The 15,084-nt window shown below is 44.7% G+C and overlaps 1 protein-coding gene across 1 annotated transcript; it reads left to right on the top strand.

Annotated features, from left to right (window-relative positions):
- The first annotated feature begins 92 nt into the window (after positions 1-92).
- Positions 93-14,700, top strand: ATPsynF (ATP synthase, subunit F). Its single transcript, XM_084604274.1, has 4 exons — positions 93-252; positions 4,258-4,356; positions 6,950-7,066; positions 14,577-14,700. Exons 1-4 carry the CDS (start codon positions 174-176, stop codon positions 14,603-14,605), a joined length of 324 nt encoding a protein of 107 aa, XP_084460400.1. The 5' UTR covers positions 93-173; the 3' UTR covers positions 14,606-14,700.
- Positions 14,701-15,084: the final 384 nt, after the last annotated feature.

The raw sequence follows: 15,084 nt of genomic DNA, 5'->3' as shown, positions 1-15,084 counted from the left end.
GGTAGAAGCAGTAGAAGGCTTCAACTTTTGGCCTCATCTATGTCATCTATCTGCAGCGTGCAAGGCGGATGTAATGTGTAGTACTGTGTTAGAAATCCAGTGCATGTGAATAGTCACGTGGCTTTTGCCGACTGCTGCTTTTGCCTTTCCGTTCACCTTCATCGAAAGCAGCAATGGCCATCGGAGACTACCCGCCCCAGTACAACCCAAGGGTCCACGGGCCTTACGATCCCTCTCGATACTACGGAAAACGTGAGTAAGATGTCCGATGACACTCCGGTAATCTTATGTAACGTTTTTGCTCATTGCTGGCGCTACTGACTTTCCATTCTTAAGGACACCTCTAAGCCTCGCGACACGGTCGGAAGCCGGCGATTGCTTGTTGTGCACGCGTTTATCCCCTCAGGAAAAGTTACTTGAAACGCATTCGCTGTATTGTCAAAGTAATAAACATACTTTGCAACTTTAGGACACGAGAATATTAACGCAGAGAATTACCATCTGTAGGTCGAGCACCTCACTCGTAAGGTCGTCATTTGCTGTGCGAGCAATGTAGTGGGCGAGCATATATTTTGTAGCCATCGCTGCTCGGCTGCTTTTGTTAGCCTTCTCTTTAAGCTTGCGAAAACTGTGCTCATAAGGGAGCCATTCAATGCACTGAACGAACAGTAGAACGTTGCCTACACGACCTGTCTTCAAGTAAACCTGGATGATGAGGGCCGCGAAACGGCGCGGATTTTCCCGTGTATCCGCGTTCCTCTCGCCTAGATAACCTCCTTGTCTAGGTTAGACGCAGAATACTTATGATCCGTTCGATTCAGCTGCACTCTTTGCACCAGTTCCGAAAGCGTGCAGCGCCAGTTCCAGCAGTTCAGGTGCAGCATAAGTACCAAACGAATGGTAGAGTGCAGGCTGGGCCGTCTGCTAGCCTTGACGTCGCCAACAAGCTGCGGTCGGCTGTGTGCAACTCGCGTCAGCCGACGCCAACGTCCCGGGTAACTCGATGAATGTTCAAATAGCACATGACAACGAAGTTTTGCCATTATCCAGCCGCGATGCTTTCGACATTTGCGTTGTAATAAACCACTTGTCAGCGAGAGCACGATCGAATTCGCCAAGGAAACGGCTATGCGTACTCGAGAAGTATACACACGCATGCGATGTGATGCATGCTTATTGTATACTTCAATCATAACCATGTGCGCTTCTATCGCCTGCTGCCGTAAAAGGTACATATATATATATATATATATATATATATATATATATATATATATATATATATATATATATATATATATATATATATATATATATATATATATATATTGTTACGAAGCGGCAAGCCGATGAAGACAGGAGACAGAACATGACCGATGACGATGGTAGATGACGTTTAATGAATGTTCGCGGGCCTAGCGCGAGCGCTCCTGCCCGCGCCACTGCCAGGTTCTTCTTCCTTGTCGTCCGTAACATGACCCGGGGCCACCGAGCGATCGTCCCGATCGTGGACGAGGAAGTTTAGCGATGTTAATGATTTTATAGCATGATGATGGGCGTGTCTGGATGCTTGAAGAAGAAGAGGAAGAAGGAAGAATAGAACGGCTTGCCGGTACGATGTCTGATGCGTGGGTGATCCGCCTCCCTTGGAGCTGTCAACCATCCGTCACCAGAGTCCATGGGACCAATGGCTCAAGGTCACGTCGGGCAGCTTGGGCGGGGGTTGCGTGTTCGTGTCCATCGGTTCCTTCGGGTCTTTCGGGTCCTTCATCTCGGTTCTGATCGGTATGTCTGTTATCCTTGTCTTCAGGTCCGGGCTGGGGGCTGGGCGGTGGTAGTTGTTCAGGTCTGGGCTTGAAGGGCTGGGGCGAAGCTGCTCGGCGATGTCCCTGGGCCCTCGGTGATGGTCCCGGCGTGAAGATGGTGTCGATGCTCCAAGGCGAGGATGGGGATGCCGTACCCAGCACCTCCACCAAATGTTACGAAGTGGCAAGCCGATGAAGACAGGAGACAGAACATGACCGATGACGATGGTAGATGACGTTTAATGAATGTTCGCGGACCTAGCGCGAGCGCTCCTGCCCGCGCCACTGCCAGGTTCTTCTTCCTTGTCGTCCGTAACAATATATATATATGCATTTGCACAACACATACGTAATGCGATGCATATATGTATAAAAGCCGACCGCATTCATGTGGTCAGCTAGCTGTGTATTGCGATGTGCTATTTGAAAATTGTTCTTATTCGGCATGTTGGAGCCGGTTGACGTCTCATCGCAATAAAGTGTTGACACGGACCAGCCTCGATGCATGTGCACCATGCGGCAGCGGGCACGAAGCGCAAGCAACTTCGATCATGATCATGACTCATAACGCATGCTGGTGCTTATTTGTTAGACATGGTTTGAAGTACGCGTCGTCATTTCTTTGGCAAACAGGGGCACCATTCTCGTTGACGAGTGGAATAACTAGGGTCGCTTCACTATTTATCACAACGCGCAAGCCATCATCGTGCAGGCTGTCGTCTGCTTTCATGCGGCGGCTGCAGCTGCACCATTTCGGCACTGACCACTAAGGAGGTGCACAGTTTTGTTGAACTTTCCGTGACTCGACCTGCGGGACATCTGCACTTTTTGAAACAAACGGCGTGGTGCAGAGGGCACCATGTTGCATTGCTGGAACGAATGGTGAAGTGCAGTACCACGTGAACCAGTTCACATAGTGCAGGTGATTCGAACGGACCTTTCATTTCTATGCTCATCACGTCCACTTGACATTTACGGCTTGGCTAGACGGTTGGCTAAAAAATAGCAGCACAAAGCAGAATGTTACCAAACATTTCTTTATTGCAAGATCAATGTACCTGATATAGCAATTTGGGAATCACATGCCTTTACGATCAGTGCTATCAATGCCATCTGAGAGACCATGTTAATTTTAAGCAAAGGCCATGTTCCGGAGTTTATGGTGCTCATGTAGACGTGATTTAGTTTGCCTTTATAATGCACTAAATTTTGCTGTTTACAAGAGTTATTTCTTATTGCTAATGAAAAGCAGACTGAAATATGTAGAGGAGAATTTATGAGTACAGCTATATTCTTTGTTCTTTATTCAGTAAAAACCTGCAGCTCCAACAAGGCATTATTGCAGAGGATACAAGTCTTTATAAAAATCTGCCGATGTTCGTCTCATTACTTCCCATACAACTCAAGAAAAGAGGACCTTCTCGCAGCCTGTGGCTTGGATCGGGTCTCATGACATCATGGATAATTCCCTCAGATCTGTAGTGTGACAAAGCAGGATGTGACAGATGAAAGGGGGTTCACTGAGTCCTAGCGGGTTAACTGGGGTGTCATGAAAATTTGCGGATGCCATGAAGGCACCTGCCACTTTTGTATTAAATTTTATCCAGCTACGGTATTTCCTTGTTATTTAATGTAATAGCTGTATCAGGGAGGCACTTTGTGCTTTATGTTGTTGTAATAGCAGCAATAGTTTGCGCATCCTGATAGAAAACTGAATGTCATCATGCTTTCATAATTGTCCATAGTGATGCGTAGTGATGGTGTGTTACATAGCGACGACAATGCATTGGCTAAACCTTGCATGGACACAGGTCTGTCTGATGTTGTAGCTGGAGTTGGTCAGGGAAGGCTAGAAGGCAGGAATAGAAAGGACAAAGAAAAAGGGGCACATGGCACACCTGCACATGAAATGGAAACTGCATTCTACAGTCTATGCACCACCATCAAACACTTGGCAGATCACTTTTTTGTTACCACAACGCCTGGCCTTAACCAGGACCACATGTGACACTGTTGGCTATGCTGGTGTTGCTGTTGAGTGCGTCGAAATCTAGAGTTCACGGGTGGGCTGCATTCAGTCTGGAATTGAGTGCAGTGTGCTTTGCAGATACCTGCCTTGCACAGAGTTCACAAGAGTACATGCCACGCATATTTTGGATCAAATCAGCTCCAATGTGTAAAATTTTGCAGGATGTCATCCTTGAGGTGGGGAGCGTTTAGCCAGCGAGGAGTATCATCTGGTGTAATGTAATGCAGATACATGGTCCCCAGGCATGAAAAGGGGCCCTCTTAACTTTTCTGTGGTGCACTATGGATTGCAACCTTAACTGCAGCCCTCCCCGTGTTAACGATTACCACGTAGCCATATCCTAAGTTAAGAGTAGAGTGCAGGCCTCGTCATGGCTGAAATATGCTCAATTTCTTTCACTGACTATTTCATTACGGCACGCAGCGGACACCCCATTCTCGGAGCTGCGTCTCACTGAGATTGGCGCCTGGATTTCACGGCGGGAGAAGTCGCCCAGGGCATTAGCAGGGCTCTTCAGCAGAGGTTGGTTAAGTTTTGCACTTGTGCTTTTTGGTTGTGTATAACAAGTGCCCCAGCTAGATGTAACCATGGTTTTAAAAAAAGCAGTGACCTCTATCCCATAGAAACCAACGAAGAGCTGTTCAAAGTGCTAATCTGGGTCTGCAGTTTTTTTTTCGTTCATTCAAGTTAAGAAGTAATGGCTAATTAGCCACTTTTTAATTATTCACCTATAGAAAATAGTATCAGTGCAGAAGTTGTAAGTCACCTCTGAAAAAGGTTAGCTGCATTGTTTTCATCATGATTTTATGTAGCTCTATTTATTGGCCTTCAGCTAAAGCTTTCACGTGACCAGCTGCTATTTTGAATCATTCGCCAAGCGCATATACAAAGGTTCGTCGTAGAGAGCACGGCAGAAAAGAGGATTTTATCTGTCATGTGTCACGGGACTTTAAAGGGGCGCCACCATCATTTGGGAACTTTTTTGTTGAGTCGGGTATCTTTTTCGTCTGGTAATAAGATTACTTTATGTCAGCACTTGCCTGATGAAAACAACTTAGCTAGCTGTTTTTCGAGAGTGTCTACAACTTTTACTTTGACACTTTTTTCATCAAGTCAGAAAAAAAAAAGTCAGCTTATTAGTCTTTACTAAATATTTTGTGAATGCAAAAATACTTGACCAGAAGAGCTCTTAACTGATCTTCCCATGCTATGCCTTACCATATTTATTGTAACCTTGGGCACAGTTAGGACATTAGTAGGTTGTATCACATCTACCACCTTTAGTCTTGAAAACTGTTCACAGAACATGCATGACTCATTTTTCTCTCTGAAATGCATTCTCCCACAACGCTGTTTAGGGGGCCCTGTTTTTCATAAAATTCAGGTTTGGCATTGTAAGTGAACACTTCTCGGCCTAGTACCTGTGTTTGATCTCGACTGCCGGTGGCTTTGTTTCGATGGAGGCGAAACGGAGAGGCGTCTGTGTGCTATGCGATGCCAGCGCATATTAAAGATGCCCAGGTGGTTGAAATTACTCTGGAGCCCTACACTGCAGCTCTTCTTTCTCACTCTTAATTTTCACTCCCACCTTCCTCCTTTCCCTCTGTGGTGTGGTTCAGGCGTCCATACTGCACCTTTCCTTTCCTGTGAACCAATTATTATTATTACTATTATTATTGTGAGTGACATATCATGGGCATGCCTCTGGCAGGTGGTAAATGGCAGCTGACATGGCAGGGCACTAATTGGTCAAAGGGGTTGTGTAATGTCACGAGACCACATGACATGGCTGAGTTGGCAGGAGTTGGCAACTCGGGTCGCCGAGTGGGAGTTGAACCCTGTGGGACCCTTGGACTCTGAGTCACGCAGGCACATTCATACGGCTTTGTTAGTGGTGCCTTATATCTGTCGGATGGTCTTCCACACTATGTTATAGCTGACTGTTTGCTAATGAGTATCTGTAAGATAACGAGAGGCACACATTAAGGAGGTGGTGTTTATGCGAGTAGCAGAGTGCACTTGCATGAATGAGGATCCCCGGGGGAAGCTGCTGTCATTTCACGTCATTTCAGTCATGTCATGTCGGTATTAACTGCATGCTCTTATAGGTGGAGCTCAAATGTCTGCCCAGTTTTTTTTTTTCTTTTTCTTTCGCAGCGTGGCTTCAGGAAGTCGAGTGTCTTTTGTATAATTTTCGGGAGAAGCAAGGTCAATACACCTCTTGTAACTTTTGACAATGGGGGAGGATTCTAACGAACCGTGACTGTGGTCATATTTAACAGTGAAGATTTTATTGTCATTTGAAAAAACATTTTGGCCTTCTTTTGTAGCTGCATGGGGGAGTTTGTAATCTATAATTTTCATCAGCTGTCCTTTGAGGAAAATTGTAGAACCGCCATTGAGAGAGCTTTATAAGAGTGTGGATTTTACAGGCTCATTGAATTTTGTTCTTTCATCCATCTTTTCATTGCATCTGTACTGCCACTTAGTGTTGACTGTCCCCATAGGCGGCTAATCCGCCTTTTTCGCAAGGCCGCTCTGCGCATGCATGCCTCACTCTCTCTCCTGGTTGAAAACAAACCACCAGGTGCGCATTCGCAGTTCTTGCCCTCTGCCATCGGCGCAGCCGGAGCCGATCTCTGAGGCCATGCATAGTTAATATTCGGGACAGGCGTGCGAGATAGGTGGTGGTAGTTGTCAAAAACACACCATCATTTCGCTGACGGCTGCATCTCCCAAGGACGTCTTCAACTAGTATCAGACGAATTTTCAACCACTCCCAGAGGGCGCCACATCTTGTGAAAAAGGCGGATTGCATTTGCTGATTCATGATGATTCTGCTTTTAGAGTTGTTTGCCGAAGCTAACCGCCACTAAATTACGAAAAGAAGTGAATCTAGTGAAGCAGTGTGGTTAGCGAAGACAAAAGTGACTGATAAATGTACTATCTCACTTCTAAAAGAGGGCGGTGTGCTTGAGTGCACTGTCTAATTCTCTATTTTTGTTTTCATTGATTGCTGTCACACGTGTTTAGTACTGTGTAGCTGTGTCATTTTTGATTAAAGTCTGAAAGAAGAAATGCTGGGATCTCTAAAGCAGTTCTCATTGCTTGGCAGCATTCTGGCGCTGGCAGATGAAGTATGTGCAACCCAAGTATGCTGGTCTGACTCCGATTGTCCAGTATGCGGTGGGCATGTCTCTGCTGTTCTACTATTTCAACTACAGCAAGCTGAGTGAGTATTACATTGACCCAGCATTCTGCATCTTTCATTCTCACCCTCCGCCTAGGCCCAGAGGTTTCTAAATAAAAGTTTTGCTTCAAATCACCTTGGAATATAACCTGAAGGTTTACATGCACTTGAAGTTAGATTAGTGATATGCATGTTTTTTGTTTTTGAAGAAACAAAAGATCTTTTAAAAACGGATTTCAAGCTCTATCTTGTGCATAAAAAAAATGCAGCAGTGATCCATTGTACACGAACCAAGAAAAATGACTGGTTTAATTGTCTTTCTCTGTGCTCAAAAAATTTCTTCTATTTGCCTCTACATGGCGTTGCCTAGGCAGAAACTGTGGCACTTTACTGTAGAGAGGACGGAATCATGCTCTTTTTTGTGCTTTTTTAAAAATATTTTCCAACCATATTTATCATCCCTTTTGTGGAACTGTCTTGGCTTTGTTGCGACACTTTGGTGAGCATGTTTTAGTTAAGGGATGACCCTGGTCTTACACCTAATTTTTCTATTTATGAACAGAATTACACCAAACTTTCAGTTGGTGCATTTTAATATTCTGATTCTAAAACTGCAAACATTTTTCTTCTACAGCAAATAGTTTTTGATACAGTAACTAAAGCATGTCTGTTGTTTGGAGGAATCTTGGTAATTAAACAAGACTTTGTGGAGATTTTTATTTCTAAATGATTTAGAGTCATCAAGGAGTGCAGTACGCATAAATGAATATTTAGGATAATCTGGATGAAAGTTACAGTTTGTCAAACTTGAAAGAGAAAGAGTTCATTTTGGCAACTCGGACAAATTATTTCAAAAATTTTCTTAACCAGCCAGTGGTTTAATGTTAATATTATCGCACAGGTTATGAGTTTATCTTTCTAGCAAAAAAATTAATCATAGCAATAGCTGATGTAGAACCAGAGATATCACTCCTCCGAAATGCCAAATGTGTCAAAAATGCAGTTTTGAGAAAATGAAGCAAATTGCGAATTTTTGAAGCATCAAAGCCAACAGTAACTCTTTAAAATGGGTTCTCACTCACTTTCGATGTCAGTGCATTATTTACCGTCAGTATAATTGGCCTCGAAAAAATGGAATTGCAGGCGAACGGAATGGATGGTTTGGAGGTCGCAGGCCACCACTAAGACAGTGCGTTTCCATTGTGACCTCTGCAAAGTTGGCACAAAGTTGTGGTGCACAACTGCCATTCTCACTTCACGCTGTATTCGTAGTTGGCCTGTAACTAGTGATATGCATCCTTTGCTCATCTTGCACCGCATACATTCAGAAGCAAGTTTATTTTGACAGCGTTTCGGATTTCGCATGTCGCGGGAGGCCAACCGCGGCACTGCCTCACAGCGCAATCTATCCCGGCATTGAAAGTTGCTTAGGCATCGCTTTCTCATCTGCACCATCACGATTAAGGTGCCCATATGCGGCAGGAATTGCCTCGACAAGATCGTGCTCGCTTCTTGCTGTTGCGCTGAGCACGACCGGCTATGCTATGCCGTCGTCAGGTCATTGCGGTTTTTACGCGGAGCTTTGGTGCTTCGTCATTGATTTCAGATAACGAGATGCGGCGATGCAACGTCCTTGGCGCATTTGTCTCTATATTTCGCTACTTTTTTTAGGCTAATAATGAAATGCGAATTTAAATATTGCGCATTTCGTGCTGTAGTCATTACGAGGGAATGGAGCTAGGCCAACAAGGCCTAATGGAGCGACCTTTTCAGACTGGCACCGGGTCGCGAGCAGTCGATGCCGCCAGCCAATCAAAGCTTGCCATTTTGCTCATGTGCGGTGGGAGGCCAATACCAGCACGTTTCGTGCAATTTTGTTCATTTGTTTTCCACTTTGGTTGGCTCGGTGATGGTTGCCAACCGAAATATAGGAATAGCTGGAATCACGACCTTTGAAAAGAGACCAAGATTATGACCACAGAGCATGTATTTCCCTAACTGCGGGCGATGAAATTAGGCGTGATTTTGCATGCGTGCAGATCCTAGTCTTTGGAATACTGCAATGCACAAATTGGATGGTATTTTTCAATCAAACTTCGGAGGTAGCTGACCGATTTTTGGCCGCAAAGACCTGGGTCTCCTCTTAAGTGCCTTATGTGCAAAACTGAATATTGGCTGAAACCTCTGTGGTTGGAGGGTAGCAGTTGTTTTTATTTATCCATATGTGCCAACCTTCCCAATTTGCCCAGGAGACTCCCGACTTTTCACTTAACTTTGATTGTACGACCACTGCTCTGCATCTCCCGGTAAGCTGCATCTACCTGCAGCAGCATTGTAATTACCAGTGTCACTATCAATGGCTGCTCTGGCATCCATCGGCATCAACTATGTAACGAATCAAAGCCAAATCAAATCAAAGCCAGTGTAGCTCGGCCTGGTTGTATTTAATTTTGGTGGTTGTGCGGTGCGCAGCGTAAAGTTAGAATTCTCGTGTGCTTGAAGACATGGCACTATCAAAGCCCAAGGAAACACATTTGCAGACATTTTTGCGATCTTATGCTTCTGAATTTTCATGCTTTGTGACGTCGAGGAAAGGTGAACATTTTGCATTGTGCAAAACATGTGGATGTGACATCAGCTTGTCCAAAGGCAGAAAAGGTGGTAGATCTTATCACTTGCTTACAGTATTGAAGGAAGAACTTCCGGTTTAACCAGAAATTTATATTGTGAATTAGTCAGAACACTCGAGTTTCAGCACATGGTGCCATACTACTTCCTTTCGTTGCTGGGAATAAAATCTCGATTTTTTATCTCACCAGGTTGCCAGTTATGTTTTATCTGCCTCTTCCATTTCCAAAAAAGCAAGCTTAGTGTTTCTCGTTTTAAAGCACTCTACTTTCCGGTGATTAATGCTGCGAACGTTTCGCTTAGAAATAACAGCATATACAAGGTGTATCATGAGCAAGACTAGTGGAATGCATGCATTGAGTTTACTTTGAATGCGTGCAGATACGTGTGAATTGTGAGTATCCCAGTGTAGGGCTAGTACTAGTGGTAGTTGAATAATAACAAAAGGAGATTTTTTTTCTGGTCGTAGAAAATGTCCCTTCATTTTTAACACCTAACATGCAGCTGGCATAAGTTAAATAGCTACAGTAGGGAAACAGGTAGAAGAAAGAAAAGGTAGAGAAATGGCAGCAGGGCTCTAAGTGTAAGCATTAAAAGAGAGGAAAATAGTCGAATTTAGGTACAGTAGAACCTCGTCGGTACCATATTTACTCGCATAATGATCACACTTTTTTTTTTTAAATACTGACGCAAATTTCGGGGTGCGATCATTACGCGGGGTAAATTTTCTACAAAAAATTTTTGAGCACCGAAAACGCAAACAAGTTGCAGGTCAGACGTCTTAGAACATATATCTCGATTACAACCAAAAATAAAAGCTGAGTAAGGCTTACCTTCGCAATAAACACGCACATTAAGCATCACATGGAGTGCACAATGCCCATTTATTTTTTTCGTCAGTACTCTAATCAAAGTCTGAATCCTCGCCATCCTCGCTTTCACTGCTGCACGACTCATCGGAAACGGCAGTGTCGTCGCTGGGAGCATCTTCACAATCCCACAGGAAGTCATCTTCCGTTCCATCCAAAGCGTTAGATATGCCTGTCTTCTTAAAACTCTTAGCCACTACCTCGTCGGGGATACTGCTCCACGCTTCTGTGATCCACGAGCACAGCATCTCCACGGATGGCCTTCTAATCTTTCCGCTCGGCGTCAAATCATGCTGGCCCATCGCCATCCACTCAGCATAGTCGTCGAACGTTGTCCTTGAACGGTTTGTTCAAAGACACGTCGAGAGGCTGCAGCAGCGAAGTCAGGCCGCCAGGAATGACTGCAATGTCCGTGCGCAGCTCTTTCAGCTTGGCACGCACGCTGTCCACAAGGTGACCCCTAAAACTGTCCAAAACCAGAAGCGAGGGAAGCAGAAATGCTCCTGGTCTTCTTCCCCAAACAGTCTTGATCCAGTCGACCATCAGGTCTGCAGTCATCCACCCTTTCATCTGTGCACATATATGGATGCCACGGGGAAAGTTTCCCTTTGGAATAGTCTTCCGTTTGAAGATCACGTATGGTGGCAGCTTCCGCCTGTCGGCCGTCACAGCAAGCATGACTGTGCATCGCTGTTTTTCTGCGCCAGACGTCTTCATGAGGACGCTCCGAGCACCCTTCTCGTTCACAGTTGTATTCCGGGGCATGTCGAACGTCAGTGGAGTTTGATCGGCATTTCCAATTTGCGACATGAGGTAACCGCATTTTTCGCGAAGCCTAGTGACGAAGTGATGGAAGTCTATCACTTTGCTTTCATACGCGGCTGGGAGCCACTAGCAAAACGACGTCCGCCGCCTCGGGGAAAGTCCATTCCGTCGCATAAAGCGAGTCGTCCAACCGGAGCTAGCGCGGAAATCCTTTGCGGCGATTCCCAGCTTCCTGGCAGTTGTGCGCGCCTGCGTCTGTATCATTTCTAATGACACTGCACAACCATCCTTGCGCAGGTCCCTCGCGTATTATAGGACCGCCTCCTCAACACGAGGGAACTTGCCCGTTTTGGGTCCACGGAAAGCCCGCCGTGTCTTGTTCGTAGCCATCAGCTTCTCGCGCTGCTTCTTCCAAAAGCGTATCCTCATTTCGTCCACGCCGAAATGCCTACCAGCAGCGCGGTTGCCATGCTCCAGTGCATAGTCGACAGCCTTGAGCTTGAACGCGGCGATGTAACTGGCATACCGTCCCATGGTGAAATGGCTTAAACTCGCACAAAAACACAAAGCACGCTACGACGCTGCCGAATTGCAAAATGGCGAACGCCGCAAAGCATGGAATCATGGGAACTCCAACGTTACTAGACTAGGTTGGGAACTCGTCGGAATGCATTCGCTGCGGGATGACTGCAGATCAACCACCAGGCGGCTCCATGTTCGGGGTGCGATCATTACGCGGGGAATTTAAAAAATGGAATTTTGACCTCAAAATTCAGGGGTGCGATCATTACGCGAGTGCGATCATTATGCGAGTAAATACGGTATGTTCCCGGTTCATACGATTCCCCATTTCATAAGCTCAGAAATACGGACAGTATAAACTCACCTATAGAGTTCTACTATTTTTCTGCTGGTTAATATGTTCCCAGATAACACGATTTCCTGATTTCCTGGTTACTGCTTTCAAAATTTCAACATATCCTGGTTGTATAATATGTTTCTTGACCAACCGGACGCATAATTCCGTTCTCTCAACGGTAGGGTCCCGCAACTTCCTTCTCCTCACTGCTTGTAACGGGGATTGTTGCTGAGCCATGCCTCTGAAAGCAACCTGAAGGTAACACACTCACTGAAGGCAGGGAATGATTACGGGGAAGGTAATTTATTAGTGTTACCATTGTCATGCCATCACCTCCTGGCTTTGTTCACGGCTGGTTTGCGGCTGTTAAGAATCAAAAGCTTCACATAGTGCAACCTAAAGGGGAACACAACCCATGAAACATCTTAGATTTTAATTCATTTGAATGTCGTGGTTTGTAAGAAACAAAAAAAAAATTGCTTAGTGGATTTGAACTAATGTTTTGAATGCTAAAATAAGTTGTATTAATTCATTGCGCCACAGAAGCGACGGTAACGGTGGACTTTAAATGTGGTCTTATTCGTTTTGACAATATTTCCGCTATTTGTTGCCAGGTGAAGCAGCTCAATGGACTCTACCGTTGAGAGAATGGAATCACATCAACCGTACATGTGCTAATATGCAAGGGGGACTGAACAGGAGGGCTTGCTACATGAAAAAGTGAACTGTGGCGCTCACCCACCATTCTAGCTTTCCTGCAGTGCCTAGGTGTGAGGGGTTAAGCAAAGGGTTCCTTGTTGGGGTGGGCCACGGACTTAGTTGGATGGAGTTCAGCTGTAAGCCACAGCTCTGATGCTGTAATAGGACAGGTCTACAAGCATTGCGGGTTTCTTTTTCAGGCGTAACAGGATGTATAGATAGTGTGTTGGTAACAGGAGTATATATTTTATGATAGGCAGTGACAAGTTCCAGAGCGCCATACTCTGCGGCTTTGATGCAAAGTAGTTTAGACCTGGCAATACATGGTGAGTGGTGCAATGCAAACATGTCAGTGGTTGGCGCATCACTTTCAAGGAGTGCGTTACTAGCATGGATGCTATTTGCTCTTGTTTCTGGGTTACATACACATTTATTAGTTTCCATTTTTCGTTTGTAAAATTCAAGCATTCCAAGACATTTAGCACAACGGGTTTAATCTCCGCTTCACTGGGAACCCCGAAACCGACCACCGGCGGAGCGCAGCACAAGCGAAACGCACGGCAGCTACAATGCCCTATTGAGTGTAGTGCTATGCTGCCGCACCTATAGGTGAATAGTGGAGTTATGCGGAAACAAATATGTATCACGCTTGCTTTTATTATGCTAAAACTGCTTAATAAGGACATGTTTTGGATTTCTACTCTATTGTTTAGCTTTACTGGTTCTTTTAGTCTAAAGGTATGTTGTGTTAGACAAAAAATGTTTGTCATTTTCATTTAAATTGGAGGCCGGTATGCTATGCGTTTACGACGTTCGCTCGCTGTGCACAAACCGTTGGTCGACTAGATGAGTGGGTAAGCACAAAGCACCGTAAACCTGCTTGTTGCCTGAGGTTTTCGCGCTTGCGCAACGGCGTCCCCACTGGTTCGGTAGCTATAGAACTGCTCCGCTAAATGTCTATTCATATATCAAACAATTTTTTTTATCCTCTCTGAGATCAATGCATCTGGGTTTGACTGTGTGTACATACTGTGTGTACATACTGTTCACACATGTGCATGATAGCCTCGGTGCTTATACGCCATAAAACAACACATTTTGTGTGGTGCAGAGAAGGATCAGGTGACCAGTAGCACGGCCAGATTATGGGGTTGCTTTTGGTTAGGTGCACAACATGGCCAGTGCTATGAGTTCGCCTTGTTTTCATGGCTGCCATGTCCAGCGTGGGCTCCTAAGTGCAGGTTTTTCATGAAAGCTCCCCTTTTGGGGTGCATATTTTAATTGGTTGCCGTTGAGGCTAAAAACAGTATCTTTGGTCACTTCTGTAACTTAGGTGATGCTTTTAGAATGGATTGATTCTTGAGTTTTGGTGGATGGCTGTAGTCAGAGGTTTCACTTTTTTTCCTTTAATGAGGTCTCACTCTAGAAGTGACTTGGACTTTGAATACCACTGTGGTGTAATGTGTTGCAGAACAACTTTCTCAAAGCTGAAAATGCTGTGTGAATAAAATGTGCTGATGGTTCTATGCAAACACCTTTCATGTGACGGCAACTGTAGAGTCTAATTGTTCATTGTGCACGAATCATCTTTCATGTTCAAATGCTATTTCTGGCACTGTCTTAATATTATCATAAAATAAGTCTCGCTGACAGAAATTGCACAGCTTGTATTTACTGTCACAAAAATATCACTGCCATGCTTAATTTTTGCATGCATTTGTTTGTTTTTCAGAGCATGAGAGGAGGTACAAGTACCACTAAGAAGTGGCAAGTAGTACTTTGTAGAACAGGCCTCCTATCCTGGTGTATGTCATTCGTTGAATTGAGATGCCCAATAAAATACTTGAGGATGCATACAGAGTCGTGTTAACCTCTTGCTTCATTTGCTGAAAGCTGCTTTCAGTTTCCAGTTCATTTGGCCACAAGTGTGGTCAGGTTTAGCAAGACTGGAAGATGCAGTGTGGTCGATTTCATCAGTCAAGAGGGTTCTTTAAAGGGAATGAGTTTTGAAGTGTGCCTTAATGCTTTAGCACATCAATAAGAGCATTTATAAGGGAAACTAGGGTGGCTGTAGAGAAACATGAATTTTTTTTTGCCATACTCAGCATCTCAATCTCTTATTTTGCTCCCTCTGCTGTGTGCTATGGTGTCCTTCATAGCTGATGTTATGAGACATACCCATCATTCCAATACCAATGCTATTTTTCTTTGTAGGCAAAAAATAGACATAAATGGCAAAG

Source organism: Amblyomma maculatum, chromosome 5, assembly GCF_055883805.1.
Source record: "Amblyomma maculatum isolate TAMU_Amacu chromosome 5, ASM5588380v1, whole genome shotgun sequence".
Taxonomy (NCBI): Eukaryota; Metazoa; Arthropoda; class Arachnida; order Ixodida; family Ixodidae; genus Amblyomma; species Amblyomma maculatum.
Note: the sequence above shows the minus strand (reverse complement) of the source record. Positions and strands in the feature narration are given on the sequence as shown.

Coding starts and splice junctions, on each gene's coding strand:
- ATPsynF (XM_084604274.1), top strand. CDS start 174: ATGGCCATCGGAGACTACCCGCCCCAGTACAACCCAAGGGTCCACGGG. Junction 253..4,257: donor CTCTCGATACTACGGAAAAC/GTGAGTAAGATG, acceptor TACGGCACGCAG/CGGACACCCCATTCTCGGAG. Junction 7,067..14,576: donor TTTCAACTACAGCAAGCTGA/GTGAGTATTACA, acceptor TTTGTTTTTCAG/AGCATGAGAGGAGGTACAAG.